The sequence below is a fragment of the Ranitomeya variabilis genome, chromosome 2 (genome assembly GCF_051348905.1).
Source record: "Ranitomeya variabilis isolate aRanVar5 chromosome 2, aRanVar5.hap1, whole genome shotgun sequence".
NCBI lineage: Eukaryota > Metazoa > Chordata > Amphibia > Anura > Dendrobatidae > Ranitomeya > Ranitomeya variabilis.
The window spans coordinates 704,057,108-704,081,735 of NC_135233.1; the positions used below are offsets into that span (position 1 = coordinate 704,057,108).

General features: G+C 45.5%; 1 protein-coding gene across 1 annotated transcript in view; it reads right to left on the reverse strand.

The window, feature by feature from the left end:
- Positions 1–1,513: 1,513 nt before the first annotated feature.
- Positions 1,514–24,628, reverse strand: part of HSF2 (heat shock transcription factor 2) — a 52,844-nt gene continuing 29,729 nt past the window's right edge. Inside the window, exons 11-12 of the mRNA XM_077289456.1 lie at positions 9,939–10,023; positions 1,514–2,411 (exon numbers count right to left, since the gene is read on the reverse strand). Coding sequence (XP_077145571.1) covers positions 2,146–2,411; positions 9,939–10,023 — 351 coding nt within the window. The 3' untranslated portion in view covers positions 1,514–2,145. The remainder of the gene's footprint in view (positions 2,412–9,938; positions 10,024–24,628) is intronic.

Consider the following 24,628-nt stretch of genomic DNA (forward strand, 5'->3'; position numbering starts at 1 on the left):
AATTCATTCATATGACGTTTTGGTCAATAACTTAGACCTTCCTCAGACGGATTGCTGTGAAGGAAAAGGTATCAGCTTACATAGCGCGTGGTGTAGGATAAGCTCCTGTGAGTAATGGCGCCATTACTCACAGGAGCTTATTCTACACCACGCGCTATGTAAGCTGATACTATTTCCCCTTAATCAGACGCAGCACAGCCGTCACTCCGGGCCTGTGTGCGCCGGCTCCTCTTGCTTCATTAGCATTGCCGGCGCCTGCGCTGTATTTTTTTCCGGGCATGTGCAGTTGTGCTGCCCTTTGAACTTACAGCGCAGGCGCCAGGAACGCTGATGAAGCAAGAGGTGGCGGCGCCCGGCACGCACAGGCCCCGAGTGACGGCTGTGCTGCGTCTGATTAAGGGGGAAAGACCCGCCCCCGGGACGATTTCACAGTATGAGGGGGAACATTTTATAAGCGTTTATTTCAGTGTGTGCAGGGAGCATAACTAAAAAAGAGCCACCTTGTCAGAATGCAGCATTAGTTCTGCACAAGGAGGCTCTTTTAGTTACAAACGCCTGAGGGGGGTGACAGGTTCCCTTTAATGACCAAATACTTATTTTCCACCATAATTTGCAAAATAAATCTTGTCAAATCAGACAAGGTGATTTCTGGATTGGTTTTCTCATTTTGACACTCAGTTGTTGTCTACCTATGATGTCAATTACAGGCCCCTCATCTTTTGAAGTGGGAGAACTTGCACAATTGATGGCTGACTAAATACTTTCCCCCCCCACTATATATACACAAGGATAGGGGGATATTAGTACAGAATTGACCACTTTTTTTGCCTCAATTTTTTCTCTAATTTCCTCCTCTAAACCCTAGGTGCGTCTTATGGTCCGATGCTTCTTAGCATAGCCCGAAAAATACAGTATATGGAGGACTACATGACATATTTAGTCTTCTACTGATAAGCTCCTGCTGAGAAAACTTCTCAAAACTATAGCAAACAGCCCAGTAAGTGACATCACTGGAATCAGGGTCTTTGCTCCTACATCCCCTCAGATTAGGAGTCATAAGTCTCATGGCAAATTCTCTTTAAAGGGAACCTGTCACCAGTTTTGTCATACATCAACTAAAACTAGCAACTTAATTAGCATCTGTGCAGCATCCCTTAAATGGTTATGTAACCCTCAGATTCCCCCTATATATTTCCAAATCCTTTTGAAGTTCTCCCGTACTATACGTTAATCCTGTCGGTCCGGTATTTCAGACATCCTTTATGTGCCCTCTTTCCCTCCTACCAGCTGCTGCTTGACATCCTCCTGCGTTATCCACATTGCCGGGTGAAATCTCGCGCCTGCGCACTATGCGTTGCCCTACTTCGGGCAGAGCCGAAAACATAAGTGCACATGAACAGTACTGCAAAACAGTGCCTAGGCCCAAGATTTTGACCCGGCAATGTGGATGATGCGGAAGTCATCCACGTCAATCAAAGCAAGATTTAATTTTTCTTTCAGATGAAGTACAACATTCAGTGGACAGATCCGTTTTTATTTAAGTAAAAGAAGTCACTGCCATGGCATAGCCTCCTTCTGCAAGTAGTGCATTAGCAGATTTACATAAAAGATCGATAATGTACTCTTGAACAGTGAAATTCATTGGTCCCTTGAAACAAAACTATTGTTCAAAGCACACTAAAAGGACAGGCACTTTAGTTCCTAGCTCTCGTTTTCTTGCATGTTCCATAGCCATCTGCTCAGACAGTATATTTTGAGCATTGTGTGCATATACATATGCTCTCCTGCTCTATGGCAAGATGTAGTGATGCTTATAAAAAAAAAATGCTTGGTGCAGTCTTGTAAATGCTTGTGGAAGATGTTACTTTTTCTTGAACACCACGGAGCAGGCCTACATACACAGAAGAAATGGTATAATGGAGCTTAGGGTCTAACTCATAATTAAACAGCAAATGAAAGTCAAATTATGAAACAATTGTTATTTCTTTACTAAAACTAACAGGCTATTGTGCATAAAACAAGATGTAAAATCCCAGTGTCTGAAAATAGCAAAAAAAAACAAGAGAAGAAACAGTACCAAAATGATACTTCAATAAATAGTTCATCATTTTGATGAATATATACAGGTATGTGGTAGCCACTACGTCAGTTGTCCAGCAGAGGCATATCACTGTCCAGGGCTGAAGGGTCAAGTTCACATAAATAAAACAGGGTAGTTTCGCTGGCCTCCGCCTCAGTCAGTGGCTCTAGACGCACCAGTTTACTCTGAGTTGGCTGGGACTCCAGACTAGATTCCAAAACATTGTCCATTTCATGTGTTTTGCTTGCCTGCGTCTCCGAAAGGAAGGTGCCAGGTTCACTGTCCAGGAAAGCCATCAATGGATACGTTGTATACTGTACAAGTTGCTGATCTGCAAACACAAATGCTACATATAAGGAAAAGCCAGAGCAGGAGAACAAGGACATGTATGTAAAAGGATAGTCTGAGCCTTAGGCCGGCCTCACACTAGCGAGTTTTACGGACGTATGAGCGCATAAACTACATCCGTAAAACTCGCAAAATAAACGGCACAATTATTCTCAATGGGGCTGCTCCTATTAGCCGTATATTACGGTTCAGTATTATACGGCTTTCTACGGCCGTACAAAATCGCAGCATGCTGCGTTTGTCACCGTATTGCGCAAAAAAAAAATCGCCAATGAAAGTCTATGGGGGCGAGAAAAATACGGATTCCACACTGACCAGCAGTGTGACTTGCGAGAAATACGCAGCGGTGTTAGTGAAAAGTCGGTAATTCAATTGCCGGCTTTTCATTTCTCCTGCACAAACCCGACAGGATATGAGACATGGTTACATACAGTAAACCATCTCATATCCCCTTTTTTTTTTGCATATTCCACACTACTAATGTTAGTAGTGTGTATGTGCAAAATTTCTGCGCTGTAGCTGCTGAAATAAAGGGTTAAATGGCGGAAAAAATTGGCGTGGGCTCCCGCGCAATTTTCTCCGCCAGAATGGTAAAGCCAGTGACCGAGGGCAGATATTAATAGCCAGGAGAGGGTCCATGGTTATTGCCCCCCCCCGTGGCTAAAAACATCTGCCCCCAGCCACCCCAGAAAAGGCACATCTGGAAGATGCGCCTATTCTGGCACTTGGCCACTCTCTTCCCACTCCCTGTAGCGGTGGGCTATGGGGTAATGAAGGGTTAATGCCACCTTGCTATTGGAAGGTGACATTAAGCCAGATTAATAATGGAGAGGCGTCAATTATGTCACCTATCCATTATTAATCCAATAGTACGAAAGGGTTAAAAAACACACACACATGATTTAAAAGTATTTTAATGAAATAAACACAGCGGTTGTGGTAATAATTTATTGTTCTCTCAATCCATCAGGAACACCCTCGCTTGGAAAAATAATAAACGCACAAGATACATACCCTCTGGTGAACCGTCTCGTCCCACGAAGTAATCCATCTGAAGGGGTTAACTAATATTACAGGCAGGAGCCCTGCTAAATGCAGCTGTGCTCCGTGCTTGTAATTCCCCAGCGAATGAATGAAATGTAGGTCATTGACCTACATTTCCTTCAGTCGCGGTGAGGCGCCCTCTGGTGGATGTTCTCATGAACTGCAGCCTGGGAACTTTTTCCCACACTCCAGGTCATATGAGGACATCCACCAGGGGGCGCATCACCGCGACTGAAGGAAATGTAGGTCAATGACCTACATTTCATTCATTCGCCGGGGATTACAGGCACGGAGCACAGCTGCATTTAGCAGGGCTCCTGCCTGTAATATTAGTTAACCCCTTCAGATGGATTACTTCGTGGGACGAGACGGTTCACCAGAAGGTATGTATCTTGTGCGTTTATTATTTTTCCAAGCGAGGGTGTTCCTGATGGATTGAGAGAACAATAAATTATTACAACAACCGCTGTGTTTATTGCATTAAACTACTTTTAAATCATGTGTGTGTGTGTTTTTTAACCCTTTCCAACAATTGGATTAATAATGGATAGGTGTCATAATTGACGCCTCTCCATTATTAATCTGGCTTAATGTCACCTTACAATAGCAAGGTGGCATTAACCCTTCATTACCCCATATCCCACCGCTACAGGGAGTGGGAAGAGAGTGGCCAAGTGCCAGAACAGGCGCATCTTCCAGATGTGCCTTTTCTGGGGTGGCTGGGGCAGATGTTTTTAGCCACGGGGGGGCCAATAACCATGGACCCTCTCCTGGCTATTAATATCTGCCCTCGGTCACTGGCTTTACCATTCTGGCGGAGAAAATTGCGCGGGAGCCCACGCCAATTTTTTCCGCCATTTAACCCTTTATTTCAGCAGCTACAGCGCTGAAATTTTGCACATACACACTACTAACATTAGTAGTGTGGAATATGCAAAAAAAAAGGGGATATGAGATGGTTTACTGTATGTAAACCATGTCTCATATCCTGTCGGGTTTGTGCAGGAGAAATGAGAAGCCGGCAATTGAATTACCGGCTTTTCACAGATATCGCGCTGTAGTAAATATAAATACAGAATATATATATATGTGTCTCAATGACATATTTTTTATATATATATATATATATATATATATATATATATATATATATATATATATATATATATATATATATATATATATATACACTGTATATATGTTTTAATGAACATTTGAGCACATAAATCCATTAGATGTCGGTTTTGCAAGCCTGCGCGAAAATCTCGCAGTACGGATGCCATACGGATTACATACGGAGGATGCCATGCGCAAAATACGCTGACACACCCTGACTACGGATCAATATTTTGGGAACATTTCTCCGTATTACGGCCGTAGTACGGACGTATAATACGTGGCGTATTGTCTTACGCCCAGTGTGAGGCCGGCCTTAGGGTGTACCACTATTCACTAGGAGATTCACTAAATTGTGTCAAGGGGAAAGTGACAATCTGGTCTTATTCGGGCAATCGTTTTTTCCATGTTATCCAATGTTGCTATTGACAAACATGCAGAGGAGCCATTGGCCGGTCTCTCTAGAACAGTGTTTCTCAACTCCAGTCCTCAAGAACCACCAACAGGTCATGTTTTCAGGATTTCCTTAGTATTGCCTAGGTGATAATTTCATTACCTGCTCAAGCATTAATTCCATTACCTGGGCAATACTATGGAAATCCTGAAAACATGACCTGTTGGTGGGTCTTGAGAACTGGAGTTGAGAAACACTGCTCTAGAATATAGTAACCAGAGTGAAATGCTCTATATCAGTGGTTCTCAACCTTTCTTATATTAACGGCCACATTCCATATTGATGGAGTGTCACCAGCCAAATCCAGCCCCTGCCCTATCTTGAACAGGGACATCCAAGCTCATGCTCTCCCTCACACTATTAACACTCAGAGCCCCTATTAACAGTATAATGACAACCAAAACGTTCCCATAGAAATCACACTGATTCCTAAATGCAGGGAATCCCACCTTTCCTTCCCTTGTATCAGCTTAAAGCACCTCCTCTGTCTAGTATTATTTATTTATATAGCACCATTGATTCCATGGTGCTGTACATGAGAAGGGGTTACATACAAATTACAGATATCACTTACAGTAAGCAAACTAACAATGACAGACTGCTACAGAGGGACGAGGACCCTGCCCTTGCGGGCTTACATTCTATAGGATCCCTGCCCTTGCGGGCTTACATTCTATAGGATGGTGGGGAAGAAGATAATAGGTTGAGGGGGTTGCAGGAGCTCTGGTGTTGGTGAGGCGGTAGCTCCTGTAGTGGTGAGGAGGCAGCAGGGTCAGTGCAGGCTGTAAGCTTTCCTGAAGAGGTGGGTTTTCAGGTTCCGACTGAAGGATCTGAATGTGGTTGTTAGTCAGTTGGGGCAAAGAATTCCAGAGGATGGGGGATATTCGGGAGAAGTCATGAAGGCGGTTGGGTGAGGAGCAAATAAGTGTGGAGGAGAGAAGGAGGTCTTGGGAGGACCAGACATTACGTGAGGGAAGATATCGGGAGATTAGTTCAGAGATATATGGAGGAGACCGATTATGGATGGCTTTGTAGGTTAGTATTAGTAATTTGAACGAGATACGCTGAGGGAATGGAAGCCAGTGAAGAGATTTGCACAGAGGTGAAGCGGAGGAGTAGCGAGGAGAGAGGAATTAGTCGGGCAGCAGAGTTAAGGATGGAATGGAGAGGTGCAAGGGTGTTAGCAGGGAGGCCACAGAAAAGGATGTTGCAGTAGTCAAGGCGGGAGATGATGAGGGCATGCACAAGCATTTTAGTAGATTGACGGTTGAGGAAAGGACGGATTCTGGAGATATTTTTGAGCTGGAGGCGACAGAAGGTGGAAAGAGAGCTTGGATGTGCGGTTTGAAGGACAGGGCAGAGTCAAGGGTTACTCCGAGGCAGCGGACTTCCAGTACGGGGGAACACGTGATGTCGTTAATTGCGATAGATAGGTCAAGTAAGGAAGATCTATGAGATGGAAGAAAGATGATGAGTTCAGATTTGTCCACATTGAGTTTGAGGAAGCGAGAGAAGGAGAATATGGCTGACAAAGACACTCTGGGATTCTGGACAGCAGAGAGGGGACGTCTGGGCCAGAAAGGTAGATCTGAGTCTCATCAGCATAAAGGTGGTACTGGAATCCATGAGACTTTATCAGTTGTCCCAGGCCAAGTGTAGAGATTGAGAAGAGTAGGTGTCCTAGAACAGAGCCTTGGGGGACTCCAACAGTCAGAGGGTGGGATGAGGAGGTAGTGTGGGAGTGGGAGACGCTGAATGTGCGGTTGGTGAGGTATGAGGAGATCCAGGATAGGGCAAGGTCTTTGATGCCAAAGGAGGAGAGGATCTGTAGCAGGAGGCAGTGGTCAACTGTGTCGAAAGCAGAGGACAGGTCTAGAAGGTGGAGTACAGAGTATTGTCCGTTAGCTTTGGCTGTAAGTAGGTCGTTAGTAATATTAGTCAAGGCTGTCTCAGTTGAGTGATGGGGGCGGAAACCAGATTGTAGATTATCAAAGAGCAAGTTAGCTAAAGGTACTGTCACACTCAGTGACGCTGCAGCGTAATAGACAACGAGCAGATCGCTGCAGCGTCGCTGTTTAGGTCGCTGTAGAGATGTCAAACACAGCAGCTGCAGAACGATGCAGAAGCGATCCTGTGACGTAACTGTGACTCATTTATCGTTCTCACAGGTCGTTCGCTCCATGTAAAACATTGCTGGCATCGTTGCTTTTGCTGTCAAACATGACGATACACGCCGATCTGACGACCAAATAAAGTTCTGGACTTCTAGCGCCGACCAGCGATATCACAGCGGGATCCGGATCGCTGCTGCGTGTCAAACACAACGAGATCGCTAACCAGGACGCTGCAGCGTCACGGATCGTTGTCGTTCTCGTTGTAAAGTTGCTGAGTGTGAAGGTACCTTAAGAGGTGGGAGGAAAGTTCAGCGTGGACGTGCTGCTACAGGAGTTTGGAAGCAAACGGGAGCAGCGATATTGGGCGATAGCTGGACATAGCTGTTGGATCGAGGGTTGGCTTTTTAAGGATAGGCGTGATTGTGGCATGTTTGAAAGCAGAAGGGAAGGTGCCAGAAGTTAGTGATAGGTTGAAGAGGTGGGTTAGGGATGGGTTAAGAGTGGTGGTGAGGTTGGGAAGGTGGGATGGGGTCTAGCGCACAGGTGGTAAGGTGTGATTTGGAGAGAAGACAGTTAAGCTCCCCTTCAGTGATGTTGGATAGGGAGGTTATGGGGTTTGGGCATTGATCTGGTATACAAAGGGGATGTGGTGGTTGAACAATGAAGACGTGCCTTGTTTGGTCAATCTTATTTTTAAAGTGTGTGGCAAAGTCCTCATCAGAGATGTGGGAGGTTGGAGGGGGCAGTGGGGGGAGGAGGAGGGGGGAGTTAAAGGTTTTGAACAACTGTTTGGGATTGTAGGATAGGAAAGATATGAGGGTTGTGAAGTAGGCCTGTTTAGCAGAGGTGAGAGCAGAATTAACCCCTTCCTGATGTCGGATGGGATAGTACGTCCGACGTCAGGTCCCCTGCTTTGATGCAGGGCTCCGCGGTGAGCCCGCATCAAAGCCGGGACATGTCAGCTGTTTTGAACAGCTGACATGTGCCCGCAATAGGCGCGGGCAGAATCGCGATCTGCCCGCACCTATTAACTAGTTAAATGCCGCTGTCAAACGCAGACAGCGGCATTTAACTACCGCATCCGGCCGGGCGGCCGGATATGACGTCATCGCTGACCCCCGTCACATGATCGGGGGTCGGCGATGCTTCTGAATGGTAACCATAGAGGTCCTTGAGACCTCTATGGTTACAGATCGCCGGCAGCTGTGAGCGCCACCCTGTGGTCGGCGCTCACAGCACACCTGCAATTCTGCTGTGTAGCAGCGATCTTATGATCGCTGCTACATAGCAGAGCCGATCGGGTTGTGCCTGCTTCTAGCCTCCCATGGAGGCTATTGAAGCATAGCAAAAGTGAAAAAAAAAAAAAAGGTAAAAAAAAAAAAATGTGAAAAAAATAAAAAAAAATAAAAGTTTAAATCACCCCCCTTTCGCCCCAATCAAAATAAATCAATTAAAAAAAAAATCAAACATACACATATTTGGTATCGCCGCATTCAGAATCGCCCGATCTATCAATAAAAAAAAGCATTAACCTGATCGCTAAACGGCGTAACGAGAAAAAAAATCGGAACGCCAGAATTACGTTTTTTTTTGGTCGCCGCGACATTGCATTAAAATGCAATAACGGGCGATCAAAAGAACGTATCTGCACCGAAATGGTATCATTAAAAACACCAGCTCGGCACGCAAAAAATAAGCCCTCAACCGACCCCAGATCATGAAAAATGGAGACGCTACGGGTATTGGAAAATGGCGCAATTTTTTTTTTTTTTTTAGCAAAGTTTGGAATTTTTTTTCACCACTTAGGTAAAAAATAACCTAGTCATGTTAGGTTTCTATGAACTCGTAATGACCTGGAGAATCATAATGGCAGGTCAGTTTTAGCATTTAGTGAACCTAGGAAAATAGACAAGCAAAAAACAAGTGTGGGATTGCACTTTTTTTGCAATTTCACCGCACTTGGAATTTTTTTCCCGTTTTCTAGTACACGACATGGTAAAACCAATGATGTCGTTCAAAAGTACAACTCGTCCCGCAAAAAATAAGCCCTCACATGGCCAAATTAACGGAAAAATAAAAAAGTTATGGCTCTGGGAAGGAGGGGAGTGAAAAACGAAAACGGAAAAACGGAAAATCCCACGGTCATGAAGGGGTTAAAAGTTTTGACTGTTTGAATGCAGTGAAGTCGTCTTGCGAATGTGTTTTCTTCCTGCGCCGCTCTGCAACCCTGGACACTTGCCAGAGCTATTTAGTGGAGTTATTGTGCCAGGATTGTCTATTGATATGTCGTACTCTGCCATGAACGAGAGGGGCAACCGTGTCAATGGCTGATCGAGTGTGGCATTATAGAAAGCAGTGGCACGGTCTGTGTCGTGGAGTGAGGATATGGATGCCAGTGGTAGGATAGAGTCAGAGTGTGTGGGTGTCTAGGTGTGCAAGGATTCTGCGGGGGTGCGCATGTTGCTAGACATGGGTGACCGGGGAGGACAGGGATGAGAAGGTGAGCAGATGGTGGTCGGATAGAGGGTTGGATGGTATCATCCTATATCAAGGCCAGTATTTTCTCATCCAGATTTGCTCTTCTGTGCAGGCCTAATCACAAATGTCACCAATGGAAACCTGCTCTTCATAGCTATTTGCAAGACCTAATGCTAAATATACCAAGCTGACAGACCACCTATAAGCAACCCATCAAGGGCCCGCGAGCCACACATAGCTCCTGAGCCATAGGTTGGAGACCCCTGTGCTCTATATGTTTTGAACTTCATACCAACAAACTTACCAGATTTCCGGCTATCTTCTGTGGAATTTAGAGACTCAGGAAAAGAGTCACCATTTCTAAAAAGCTCCTTTCCTTTGTTCTCCAGCTGTAAAATACAGGAAAATAACCTTCACAACACCATCAGCTTAATGAATGGTCAAGCTAAAGGAATGGTCAATGTTTATTCCAAAAATTACATGAAATGACTGTAGGTTATGATGACAGCTTTTTATCCTTCTTTTACACATTTTCCCTCCCTCACTCCAGTTGATTGACCAGTTTCTTCTGCACATCGGGAGACCTGTGAATCAACTGGAGCTCAGCAGGGAGAAGCAGATTAGTCTTGTCTAAATATAGTCCAGCTCTCCAATCAAAACACCAGAAAGTTTTCAGAGAAGAACATACCTAGTTGCAATCCTACAGCCAGGCTCCAATTCACATTGCATTTGGTTCAGATGGCATGAATGTAGTTGCAGGTTCACTTTAAAATATTTTATTCACAAATCTTAGCTAGCCAAAGTGGAGGCAAATATCGCAAAATATTCTAGTACAGTTTAACCCCTTCAAGAACAGGTATTGTTTCATTTCTCCTTTTTTTTATCCTCTAGAAGAATCAGGACATACTTTTACGTCGCCAGCCATATGATGGCTTGTTTGTTTCACCACTCTGGCGGTAAAATATAAAAGAGGAAATAAAAAAAAAAAAAAGAAAAACCCACACAAACACGCTCTAAAGTGGTGTCACCAATGACCATCCCCTGCCTCTTGTAAAATACTTACCAGCCGCCATCTTCTGCCATTTCCGGCAGTGTTCCGTTCCGCCATTTTGTAACCCAAGCTTCTGACTGACCAGAAGTCTGAGGTAATAATCATAAGCTCTCAGTGTAATACTATGAGAACCTTGTTCTGGCTCAGACGTTCCTGGAAGTAAGTGACAGCTGTCATATCAGCTGACACCCAACGGTGATCGCCCACACACAGCCTCCTGGGCTTGAGCGATCACCATGACGTACAGTACAGACCAAAAGTTTGGACATACCTTCTCATTTAAAGATTATTCTGTATTTTCATGACTATGAAAATTGCACATTCATGACTAAGGGTGCTTGGTCACCAGAAACGCGTTGATATCGCATTTTATTCTCTGTAATTGCTGATGTTTTTATCCTCCACTGAATACATTTTCTAAGTGAATAAAGAAAAGAGTTTTTTCACTATCTCGTTGAGCTGGATTCCTCATCATTTTCCTGATTCTATACTGGACTACACTGCAAATGTCAGGAAGGGGTTAAGGTCAGGACTTGGCCATTTCAAAATTATTATTTAACCGTTCTTTTATAGGTTAACTTAAGTACTTTGTGGATCATGCAGGAAAATTGCTCAAACTCTTCAGATTCAGCTAATGTCATTTTCCATTAGAATTCCATTAGAATTTGCAGATAAAATTCAGAATTCCCTGTTCCATCAATGATGACAATCCGTCCCGGACCAGACGCAGCAAAATAGTCCCAAACCAAGATACCAACATGGTGTTTCACAGATAAAATTAGGTTTTTAATGCTGCAATGCAGTGGGTTTTTTTTCCCTTTCTCTAAACAAAGCTTTTTAGTTTAAATGAGTGTTATTATGGTTTCATCCCTCTATAAAACATCGTTTCAATAGTATTTTGGCTTGTTCAGGTGATCTTTAAAAAAAAAAACTTCCGCAGTTTGCTAATGAGCACTGGCTTTCTCCTTGATTTGCTTCTCTTAATCTACTATTAGAACTTGTCTCAAAATTTGATTTAGTCAGAACAGATAGGAGGCGGTGTGCAGCTATCGACAGAGGCAACTAAATGGAGCAGAGAATGCTGCAGCCAATTCCGGTTATGTGACATATCATCTGGCATTTATCACCTGAGCTCCCTCCACACTTCACTGCAGTGCGGGACGTACCGTTATGCTCAAATATTCCGAATGGGGTAAGGGTTCGTGTTTTCAAGCTCATCACATGGTTTCTCCCTTAATCAAGAGCAGGACTGTGTTATTTGTAAGACTGGAACTTAGAAACCACACAGGGACTAGGGGCCCATAATTATTTGTTTTCTGCTGCAGCACTGCTATAAGTGCCCTGAAGCACTGTTGGTTATCGCATGTATTCAAAAGTTACCATGGGCCACGGGATCAGCAAAAACATTTACAAACTGTATTAAAAAAAAACAACAAGCAACATGTACAACCTCGAGTCAGGATCTTGACGAAAAGAGGAAAGGAAAATTAATTGTGCAGAGGCTAGAATTGGGTGAAAGTGCTGAGAGGTCTTCACATAGCCTAAAATCTGTCCCATTACTATGGGGTAAGGACACTCAGAAGCATGCTGTACATGGTTATGGAGCTGCAATCTCAGCAAGTCCTGTGAAGTGGAAAGAAGACACAAGGCCTGCCAACCAACGCTGCACTCATATGGATGTGATCATCTCTTGGATGATAATTGGCCTCTTTAGCCCACAGCTCCCAATGCAGTGGACATGTCCAGCTGCTCCATCCTATAAGCTGTTATGGCATCTAATAGAATCAGCATATTCTTAAGCAAAAGCTTCACCTGAAAAGCTGGCTGTGTGAACATAACCTAGCAAACCTCATCTACACAGGAAATACTGATATGTAGCAGTCAGTAACGCTTTTTGTGTCGTTCTCTACAGGTAACAAGTCTATGCATGAACCATTATTTGCTTCACCACATGAACCATCAGAGAGGTCGGACACTAGTTTATGGAGGTCTTATCCTATTCATTTAGCGGGATGGATATGCAGTACCTGGACATAGCCACTATAGATATGACAACTATTGTGTTCATCTGCATCCGAGAAGTTCCGGTCACCACCAGCACCTGTAACAGGTGATCTGTGGGGGTTCAACACTCGTCACCCCCTCTGATCAGATATTGATGGCCTTCGATAGAAAAGTAGTGGCCAACCCCTTTACTTCTATAAAAAAAAAAAAAAAAAAAATGTATGATACACAACTTTCTGTACAACTGCTGAAATAGATAAAATGTATAGTCCGGAAAGGAAAATAATGGTTGATCTTTACCAGAAAGACTAACATTTTAGTATGATAGTATAAATAGAAATAAGCCAACAGTTACTACATTGGTTCAGGACCACTGTAATGTCACAATAAGATTGACATTGCAGGAATGGAAAAAAATGGCCATGAGATAAAGTGCCAAAAACAACTGCTATATGATTGTGCTATTTTTCTTTCCACCTCTACCTAGGTTTGAAAAAAAGGGAACCCCATGTGGCTAGGTGCATGTAGTGATGGACGATAAGACTGCCTTGTCCCACTACTACACTGTATCTGGAACAAAAAAACGTGTGGACCTCTAAAATATAATTTTAAATATGAAGTTTAAAACAAATGAACACGCGGGTTCATGTTAAGCAGATACATGTCAGTAACAGAAAACATAAATAAAAGAAAGGGTCTACAGAAAAAAGGGGGCAATAAACCACAATGTGTGTAGTATAATCTGCCCTAGAATTCCCTTGTAAATACCCTGCCTGCCAGTGGAGGTTGGCACCCTAATCTTCTGCAGTATGGCGCCCCCACTCGTCAGTGGCTATCCCTTGAAGACCCCGTAGAGCAAACAAAATCCCATAAACTAATACGTTGGGTGTGGAAAAATCGATATAGACCAAGTGAGAGAAACTTCACAAAGGGGGTGAAATCTAATTAATTAGGTCGCCATACCAGCTAAATATCCTATATGAATGTGGACCAATTATAGTATCAGCCCAAATTCAATAATAAAAAAAAACAAAAAAAAACAACGGAATACACTTGATTTAAAATATAAGACTTTATTCTGGCTGTGTGTTTATTTACAATATAACTATAGGATTAGTAATGGATAGGTGTCTTATAGACCCTACTCCGTTACTAACCTGTGGGCTTGATGTCACCAGACAATACAAAGGTGACATCAACCCCACAAATATGAACCCCACTTGCCACCGCTACAGAGCAAGTTGGGGTTGGAAGAGCATAATAGAGGTGACTTTTCTGGGCAGCTGCAGGCAGCTATTTGCAGACTGGGGGGGGGGGGGGATGGGGGGTAATATCCATGGCCCCTTACCATTCTGAGAATACCAGCCTCCAGCGGTCAGCTTTAGCAAGGCTGGTTGTCCAAAAAGGGAGGGTCTCACTCTTTTTTAAACTTATTTAAAAAAAAAAAAAAAAAAAAAACAGCGTGGGAAGCACTCTATTCATGATAGCCAGCTTTGCCAAGCTGTCAGTTTTGCCTGGTTGGTTATCAAAAATACAGGGATCCCACACTGGATTTTTTTTCTCTCTCTCTATTTATAGCACAAATATGTAGTATATAAAGGGGCGCTCACTGTATCAATGCAAAGCGGTGCTCTGAAGGAAAAGATCACATAGACTTAAAGTAAGAACCTTCGGCACTCAAATAGGAATAATTTATTGTTCAATTTTCAAAAACGAAAAAGAAAGGCAAAACGTCCACCAAATACAAAGAAATAAGCAAAACGTTAGTATGCACAGATATACTTCAGCCGCGAGGTTTCGGCAACAAAATGCCTTTTTCAAATCTGTTTAGGGAGATATTGCGGAGTGGAAACCACCATGGCTGTGAAGCCTGTGAGAATAGTGCGCTACAGCGCGGTAGTGGACGGCTGGGGACCTTCTGCGGGCATCACAAGTGGGATTGCACTTTTTTTGCAATTTCACAGCACTTGGATTTTTTTTCCCGGTTTCCAGTACAAGATATGGTAAAACCAATGGTGTTGTTCAAAAGTACAACTCGGCCCTCAAAAAACAAGCTTTCACATGGCCATATTGATGGAAAAATAAAAGTTATGGCTCTAGGAAGAAGGGGAACGAAATACGAAAATGCAAAACTGAAAACAACTCCAGGGGGTTAAAGTTCCGTTTGAGTCCAAGACTGCCTGCCGTGAACAGGTGATTAAAACAGGAAGAGATGCAAAACCTGCATTCACATAGAGACCAACGACCAGATCCAAATCCCCAACACACAGCAGGACTATAAGATCCCCGGAACATTCACATGTGCCTCTTCCAATGTGGTGTATTTAATTCTATGCAATGTATGTCCTGTGGGGGCCTCAATGTTGGAGAAACAGGACAGAGGCTGAGAGCAAGGATGAGGTCTCATCGCCATACAATTACAGACAAAAAAACCCATTTACCTGTGGCCAAATATTTCTGTGGTCCCAGACACAACATAGACAATATGAAAGTTGTCATTTTGAAAGGCATTTTCAAATTACAGAAACATTGCAGGGTCTGGGAATACAAATTCACTACCATCTTTGATTCTGTTCACACAGGACTCAATTGGACTGAGGAGGATTTATGGTCCACTACCAAATCGGAGCAATTTCCTCAAAAAACAATAAAGGCACCACCAGCCCTTTGATCCCACATGCATATGGGGTCCATGAAATTTTCACACCACTTATCTAATCTTACCTAATTAAGGATTCTTGCTTTAAGCTCAGTGTTAGTTTAAATACCCATGTATCACACCTTGCCTGTGCTCTTTACTGTATATACCATATTTTCTCCTTCGCCTCATTGGGGAACACAGACCATGGGTGTTATGCTGCTTGCCACTAGGAGGACACCAAGTGATACAAAGAAAGTTAGCTCCTCCCCTGCAGTATACACCCTCCTGCTGGCTCTCAGCTAACCAGTTCTTGCTTAGTGTCTGTAGGAGGCACTTCGGGCTGTTTTCAGATCAACATTTTTTACTTTTTGCAAATTTTTATTTTTTAATTAACGGAGTGAAGGGGGCGACTGATTCCTTTCTAGGGTCCGCTCTCCCCCGAACCATCAACAGGCAACCACGGCGAGTATACCTCCCCGTACCTTTCCTGCGACGACTGGAGCACGCCTAATCTACGCTAGGGCGTCGGTTCCTATACGGTCCTGATCTCCCCCCTGTAAGATGGCGAGCACATAGAGTATACCTCTTATACCTCACCTGTTGGCGTCATGTAGTCCCCACAGTAACCGTAAATGCCCTGCGGCAGGCACAGCCGTAAGTCCCCTGCGGCAGGCACATATGAAGATGGACAGAGACTCTCCATCCCCCGGCAAAGGGAGGATCGATTGAGCTTATTCCCTCGCAATAGAGGCTGCATCTCTGCTCGGTGGTGGTGAGTAGTTTCCTTCCTCACGCTGCCTGCGTGGAAGGTGCGGTCCTGGTCCCTGGGGAGAGGTGCCGCTGGCCGGTATGCCAGCGGCAATCATTCGGCGCTACGTCGCAGCCTGCCTACGCGCTGCACCGGCAGGCTCCATAAATTTAGTCCACGGCTTTTTCAGCCAGACTAGGCCGCAGTTGAAATCCCTGCCAACCGCCGGAGCCCCGCCCAGCTCACTTCAGGGGCGACGGTTCCTTCACGGTCCCGATCTCCCCACACCAGCAGCAGGCGACCACATGGAGTGTCGCCTCCATGTATACTCTCCTGGAGCCAGGCCTAATGCTGGACAACTGGCCCTGTTCACCTGGAGACTGAACTCCGTGGATGTACAGAGGCCCCTCTCTATGGCGTCCGAGCAGCCCCCACTGTCCCACCACTGTGAAAGCGGATGGCACAAGGAGGCGGACGGTTCCTCTCCACCTCCCTAACAAAGGGATGATGGATTGAGGTTTAGCCCTCTATCCCTGCACCGTCCACGCTGCAATACCAGACCTGCAGTCATCCGCGGCGGCTCAATGTCGGGACGCGCACCGATGGTGAGTGGATCCTGCCAGCGATAGGCCCCTGCAGCAGGATATTCACGGAGTCTCGGGGCTTCCCTGCGGCCCACCTCCTTGAGGTAACGCTCTGGCCGGCTGCAAAAATTTAGCCCCCTGCTTCGGCCGATGTGTAGGCTGCACCCCGGAAGCGCACTATGGCGCCCTAAGGCGGCTCTGCCCGTTTTCCTGGCGCTTTTCGCCTGGCACGGAAGCGCTCAATTTTCTCGGCCACTGCAACACCCCTCACTTCTACGCTGGCGCCGGCTGCATAAATTTAGGCCCGGCTTGGGTCTATTCATGGAAGTCTTGAGGCTCCGCCCACGTCGTGCCTGTGGCTCCGCCCCCGAATTGGTGCTTCTCGCTCTCTGCGAGATTTTATCTAAAGGCACACGACCAGTATTCCCTGGTCTTAAAGGTACATGACCAATCCGAAGCCAGTCATAAATGAGGAGCCCTCCGCCACTGATCCCAGTTCATCCCGGGTGTAACTAGTTCCCTCAGTGGACTTCGTCACTGCCGCAACCCATGGTTTTTCTGACCAAGAAATTGAATCCCTCCGTGGCTCGGAGTGCTCGCAGGACCGATATACATGGTCCCTCTCCTACATGGGATCCGTCGGCTAGCAGGGGCCACGAGTATTCTAGAAACGTACAGGCGTCTATAAAACGGAAGTTTTCATTTCATGATCTCTCTCCAAGGATTTGCTGAGAACTGAACACGGCTCGGATATTGCCTTGGACCTGGACTAGCAAGAGCTTCAGTAAAGGTGGAACTCGCCTATTTATATCATCTAATCTCTAAACACTGATGAGGACTCCAGTCCTGCTCTAGACTAAAGAGACCAAACTCCCTCGTAACGCATTTGCCATCCAGTCCGGATATGCGATTCACTGGACAGAAGCCTCTATGTGGGATGCCATGCCTGGTCTGATTTTTAAGGGCGACGGGCTCTTTAACCCCTTCACCCCCAAGGGTGGTTTGCACGTTATGGACCGGGCCAATTTTTACAATTCTGACCACTGTCCCTTTATGAGGTTATAACTCTGGAACGCTTCAACGGATCCCGGTGATTCTGACATTGTTTTCTCGTGACATATTGTACTTCATGATAGTGGTAAAATTTCTTTGATATTACCTGCGTTTATTTGTGAAAAAAATGGAAATTTGGCGAAAATTTTGAAAATTTCGCAATTTTCCAACTTTGAATTTTTATGCAATTAAATCACAGTGATATGTCACACAAAATACTTAGTAACTAACATTTCCCACATGTCTACTTTCCATAAGCACAATTTTGGAACCAAAATTTTTTTTTGTTAGGGAGTTATAAGGGTTAAAATTTGACCAGCATTTTCTCATTTTCACAACACCATTTTTTTTAGGGACCACATCTCATTTGAAGTCATTTTGAGGGGTCTATATGATAGAAAATACCCAAGTGTGACACCATTCTAAAAACTGCACCCCTCAAGGTGCTCAAAACCACATTCAAGAAGTTTATTAACCCTTCAGGTGTTTCACATGAATTTTTGGAATGTTTAAATAAAAATGAGCATTTAACTTTTTTTTCACACAAAATTTACTTCAGCTCCAATTTGTTTTATTTTACCAAGGGTAACAGGAGAAAATGGACCCCAAAAGATGTTGTACAATTTGTCCTGAGTACGCCGATACCCCATATGTGGGGGTAAACCACTGTTTGTGCGCATGACAGAGCTCGGAAGCGAAGAAGCGCCGTTTGACTTTTCAATGAAAAAATTGACAGGAATTGAGGTGGGATGCCATGTTGCGTTTGGAGAGCCACTAATGTGCCTAAACATTGAAACCCCCCACAAGTGACACCATTTTGGAAAGTAGACCTAAGGAACTTATCTAGAGGTGTGGTGAGCACTTTGACCCACCAAGTGCTTCACAGAAGTTTATAATGCAGAACCGTAAAAATAAAAAATCATATTTTTTCACAAAAATTATCTTTTCACCCCCAATTTTTTATTTTCCCAAGGGTAAGAGAAGAAATTGGGCGCATGGGAGAGCTCGGAAGGGAAGGAACGCCGTTTGACTTTTCACTGCAAAGTTGACAGGAATTGAGATGGGACGCCATGTTGAGTTTGGAGAGCCACTGATGTGCCTAAACATTGAAACCCCCCCACAAGTGACACCATTTTGGAAAGTAGACCCCCTAAGGAACTTATCTAGAGGTGTAGTGAGCACTTTGACCCACCAACTGCTTCACAAAAGTTTATAATGCAGAGCCGTAAAAATAAAACAAACATTTTTTTCCCACAAAAATTATATTTTAACCCCCAGTTTTGTATTTTGCCGAGGGTAACAGGAGAAATTGGACCCCAAAAGTTGTTGTCCAATTTGTCCTGAGTACGCTGATACCCCATATGTGGGGGGGGACCACCGTTTGGGCGCTTGGGAGGGCTCGGAAGGGAAGGAGCGCCATTTGGAATGCAGACTTAGATGGATTGGTCTGCAGGCATCACGTTGCGTTTGCAGAGGCCCTAATGTACCTAAACAGTAGAAACCCCCCCACTAGTGACACCATTTTGGAAAGTAGACCCCCCAAGGAACTTATCTAGATGTGTTGTGAGAACTTTGAACCCACAATTGTTTCACTACAGTTTATAACGCAGAGCCATGCAAATAAAAAATATTTTTTTTCCACAAAAATTATTTATTCGCCCCCAGTTTTGTATTTTCCCAAGGGTAACAGGAGAAATTGGACCCCAAAAGTTGTTCTCCAATGTGTTCCGAGTACGCTGATACCCCATATGTTGGGGTAAACCCCTGTTTGGGCGCACGGGAGAGCTCGGAAGGGAAGGAGCACTGTTTTACTTTTTCAACGCAGAATTGGCTGAAATTGAGATCGGACGCCATGTCGCGTTTGGAGAGCCCCTGATGTGCCTAAACAGTGGAAACCCCCCAATTATAACTGAAACCCTAATCCAAACACACCCCTAACCCCAATGGTAACCCTAATCCCAATGGTAACCCTAACCACACCTCTAACCCAGACACACCCCTAACCCTAATCCCAACCCTATTCCCAACCGTAGATGTAATCCAAACCCTAACCCTAACTTTAGCCCCAACCCTAACTTTAGCCCCAACCCTAACCCTAGCCCCAACCCTAACCCTAGCCCCAACCCTAACCCCAGCCCCAACCCTAACCCCAACCCTAACCCTAGCCCCAACCCTAACCCTAGCCCCAACCCTAACCCTAGCCCCAACCCTAACCCTAACCCTAACCCTAGCGGTAAAATGGAAATAAATACATTTTTTAAATTTTTTTATTTTTCCCTATCTAAGGGGGTGATGAAGTGGGGTTTGATTTACTTTTATAGCGGGTTTTTTAGCGGATTTTTATGATTGGCAGCTGTCACACACTGAAAGAAGCTTTTTATTGCAAAAAATATTTTTTCCATTACCACATTTTGAGAGCTATAATTTTTTCATATTTGAGTCCACAGAGTCATGTGAGGTCTTGTTTTTTGCGGAACGAGTTGACGTTTTTATTGGTAACATGCTTGGGCACGGGAGATTTTTTGATCGCTTTTTATTCCGATTTTTGTGAGGCAGAATGACCAAAAACCAGCTATTCATGAATTTCTTTTGGGGGAGGCGTTTATACCATTCCGCATTTGGTAAAATTGATAAAGCAGTTTTATTCTTCGGGTCAGTACGATTACAGCGATACCTCATTTATATCCTTTTTTTTTATGTTTTGGCGCTTTTATACGATAAAAACTATTTTATAGAAAAAAATTATTTTGGCATCGCTTTATTCTGAGGACTATAACTTTTTTATTTTTTTGCTGATGATGCTATATGGCAGCTAGTTTTTTGCGGGACAAGATGACATTTGCAGCGATACCATGGTTAATTATATGCGTCTTTTTGATCACGTGTTATTCTAGTTTTTGTTTGGCGGTATGAGAATAAAGCGTTGTTTTTTGCCTCTTTTTTTTTACGGTGTTCACTGAAGGGGTTAACTAGTGATATAGTTTTATAGGTGGGGTCGTTATGGACGCGGCGATACTAAATATGTGTAATTTTGTTTGATTTTTTTTATTTATATAAAGGAATGTATTTATGGGAATAATATATATATTTTTCTTTATTTAGGATTTTTTTTTTTTTTTTTTACACATGTGGGAATTTTTTTTTTTACTTTTTTACTTTGTCCCGGGGGGGGGGGGGGGGGGGGGGGGGGGGGGGGGGGACATTACAGATCGGTGATTGACAGCACTCTGTCAAATCACCGATCTCACTTACAGCCGTGCAGGCTTACCAGCACCTGCACGGCACCCGGAAGTAATCCCTGCAGGACCCGGATGCAGCCCCGCGGCCATTTTGGATCCGGGCCCTGCAGGGATAGGAGGTAGGAGACCCTCGCAGCAACGCGATCACATCGCGTTGCTCCGGGGGTCTCAGGGAAGCCCGCAGGGAGCCCCCTCCCTGCGCGATGCTTCCCTGTACCGCCGGCACACCGCGATCATGTTTGATCGCGGTGTGCCGGGGGTTAATGTGCCGGGGGCGGTCCATGACCGCTCCTGGCACATAGTGCCGGATGTCAGCTGCGATAGGCAGCTGACACCCGGCCGCGCTCCCCCCGTGAGCGCGGCCGATCGTGCTGGACGTACTATTCCGTCCTTGGGAATTAGGGCCCACCCCACATGGACGGAATAGTACGTCCAATGGCAGAAAGGAGTTAAAGGGCACCGATCTCCCCACACCATCAACAGATGGGCACACCGAGTGTCGCCTCCAGGTATTCTCTTCTGCATCCAGGCCTAACGCCAGACAACCTGTCCTGTCCACCCGGAGACCTGAACTCTGGATGTACAGAGGCACCCTTTTCGGGCGTCTGAGCACCCCCCTCTGCATCACCACTATTTAAAAGAAGATGCAAGAAGGCAGATGATCTCTCCCCACTTCCCTGTTAAGAGGATGGTGGATCGAGAGTTCCTAATTTTTAACTCTGCACCGTCAAGAGAGCGGCGACGGCAAGAGACTATGACCTGCTGGAAGCAGCCGCGCATTTTGCCACTTGGCAGATTAACCGGGTACAATCTCCTGTGATTTACCTACCAGTATCCCTGCCCGATGTGTCATCAATTGAAAATGCCACGGTCTGTCAGATAGCAAATCTGGTTCATTCCGTTTTGCAGCTTCGGGTCCAGCCCTCTACCCTCCCTAGCCACATGGATTGCTAGAGCAATGGTCTCCTGGCTGGAGACCTTAACTACTTTGATTCACACCAGTAACCCTTTCCTGAAGACAGTACAGCTGGTCAATCAAATCTTTTGAGCGGGAGACTAACAAAGGATCGTACGTTCCTACAGCCCCGACCAGCAGTGGAAGGGTTGTCCAGGACAGTCTAGATTTAAGGGATCTTGGTTCCAAAAAGGGTAACGAGAAGTAGGACCGATCCTGGACCTCAAAGGTCTAACAACCTTTCACAAGGTTGTTCTTCGAATGGAGTTCCTCCGCTCAGCCATTACTTAACAGAAAAAGGTGCAGTTTCTGGCATCCATCGACATTCGGGATGCTTACCCTCTTCAAAAATTCTTTTGCCTTTCCATTGGTGAGCAGCATTTTCAAGTCACGACATTGTCTTCGGCCTTGCTACCGCACCCAGAGTGTTCGCAAGGCTCATGGTGGCTGTCATGTTCCTTTTGCACCCTAGAGGCGTGGTCGTCTTGCCCTGTTTGGCCGACTGTCTAGCTGCCCTTCCAGGACTACGCTAAGTAGTCTATATCACTTGCGATACCCTCTCATCTGGGCTGGTGGCTAGACTTAGACAACTTCTCATTTCCAGCCCAGCAGATATCCTGTTTGAGGATGATCCGGTACTCTTCCAGAAGGATGGTAATTCTCCCTCCAGACAAGGTCATGGTCCTTCAACAGGGTTCTGAGGAAAAACGGTGATGACAATGGAAGCAATTTCCTTCGCTCCGCTCGTTTTCAGCAAGTCAAACAGACTTTCAGACGATAGTCTCTGAGCTCCTTCTTCATCCAGAGCCTTTCTCCCGGTTCCAGGGTTATTAGTAACTACCAATGCCAGTCCTCTTCTCCCGATCATTGCTCTGGAGATCCGAACGGTAGTCCTACAGTAGGTCCACTGCCTTCTGGCGGGTCAACCAATCTGAATTAAATTGGACAATGCCACGGCTGTGCCATACATCAATCATCTAGCAGGTACCCACGTTCAGGCGCAATGTCCGAGGTACCTCACACTGATGGGCCGAGATCTATCACTCGGTGATCTCGGCAGTACATATCCCAGGAGTAGAACTCTGGGCGGCGAACATATTCAGCCGTCAGGGTTTCGCCTCAAGCGAGTGGGAACTTCACCCGGAAGTCTTCCATCAGACCTGCCTTCACTGGAGCTCTCCAGTTGTAGTTCGGATGGCGTCCAGACTGATCGCTTGTGTACTCGAATTCGTGGTTCGGCCTCGAGATCCAAGAGCCATCGCACTGCATGCTCTGGTTCTTCCATGGTACCAGTTTCCATAACTCCCCTTCCACTACTTCCGAAAGCTTTTCAGAAGCAGAAAGGGCCCCAGAGATCCTCGGAAATCCGCACTGACCACATCACTTTTTTTGCTTGCGGAGCTGGTAGCTTTCGCCTTTCTGCAACAAAACTGCAAGTAGGGACTTTCTCGCAGGAAGTTTTCACACGTAGTTGTTCCCTAACGCATACCGTTAGATCATTGGGACCTTAATGGTTCTAGGAGTATTACAGTAGAGTCTTTTTTTGATCCGGACAGACCTTACTATTAGGGAAGGTTGCCCCTTTTTTTCTCTGCGATATCCTCATCCTGACGAGTCTTCGGTGCTAAAGGGTGCTTTCAGACTTTTTTCCCTTATTTCTTTCAAGGCAAGGTTGTCCCCAGGCCATCCCCGTCCCTTGTTACCAAGGTGGTATTGTATTAACACTGCTATGAGGGCATAGTTCTTCCCTCATCTCTTTCGGCACCAGTCCACAAAATGGAATGAGTTCCCCATATTTCGAACGAAGCGAGTGCTCTGAGTAGGTACGTCTCGAGGACAGCGTCCTTCCGAAGGTTGGACACTGTATCTTGGGCTTCCTGACGGTAAGAGGAAGGCTTCCTGACGTTTACAGGAAGGGTCTTCATCGGCCATTTAGCCTGGTGTATTCCTTTCACCATCCAGGAGTCCTTCCATGTTAGATGTCAGCCTCCCTGTCTATCGTGGGTTCTAGGCACCAGGCGTCGACAAGACACGCCTGCAAGCTTACGGATTAGTCCAGTCCGCATGCATTCTTGAAGCACTATAATTCCCACACTTCCACAGATGGGAGTCTGGGCAGGCGGACTCTGCAGGCCGCGGTGGCGCACTTGTAAGTAGCGGTTACACAGGGCCTGATCTGATGTTGTCCCCTCCCAGGGACTGCTTTGGTACGTCCCACGGTCTGTGTCCCCCAATGAGGCGAAGGAGAAGAGGGATTTTTTTGTGTACTCACCGTAAAATCCTTTTCTCCGAGCCAATCATTGGGGGACACAGCTCCCACCCTGGTATTAGGTTATGCTTGTTTTTATAATCTGATATGCTATACTCTCATATAATATGACATGCTGTAAGCTCATATGTTGTTACTGATGATCTACTGCTTTTACCACGGTTAGCTGAGAGCCAGCAGGAGAGTGTATACTGCAGGGGAGGAGCTAACTTTCTTGGTATCACTTCGTGTCCTCCTAGCGGCGCATGCGCTGATGGTGATCTTGGGATAAAGATTTCGAGAGATCATATTCCCGGAGACCAGCGCACGTGGAACCCTGGAAGTACTGGGGCTCTGACCTGTCGCAAAATATCGCCAGAGCCCCAGGCAGCGCCGGACACCCACGCAGTACCGCTGGGCAACGGAGACACCCGTAGCAACAGCCGGGCACCAGGAGACACACGGCAGCAG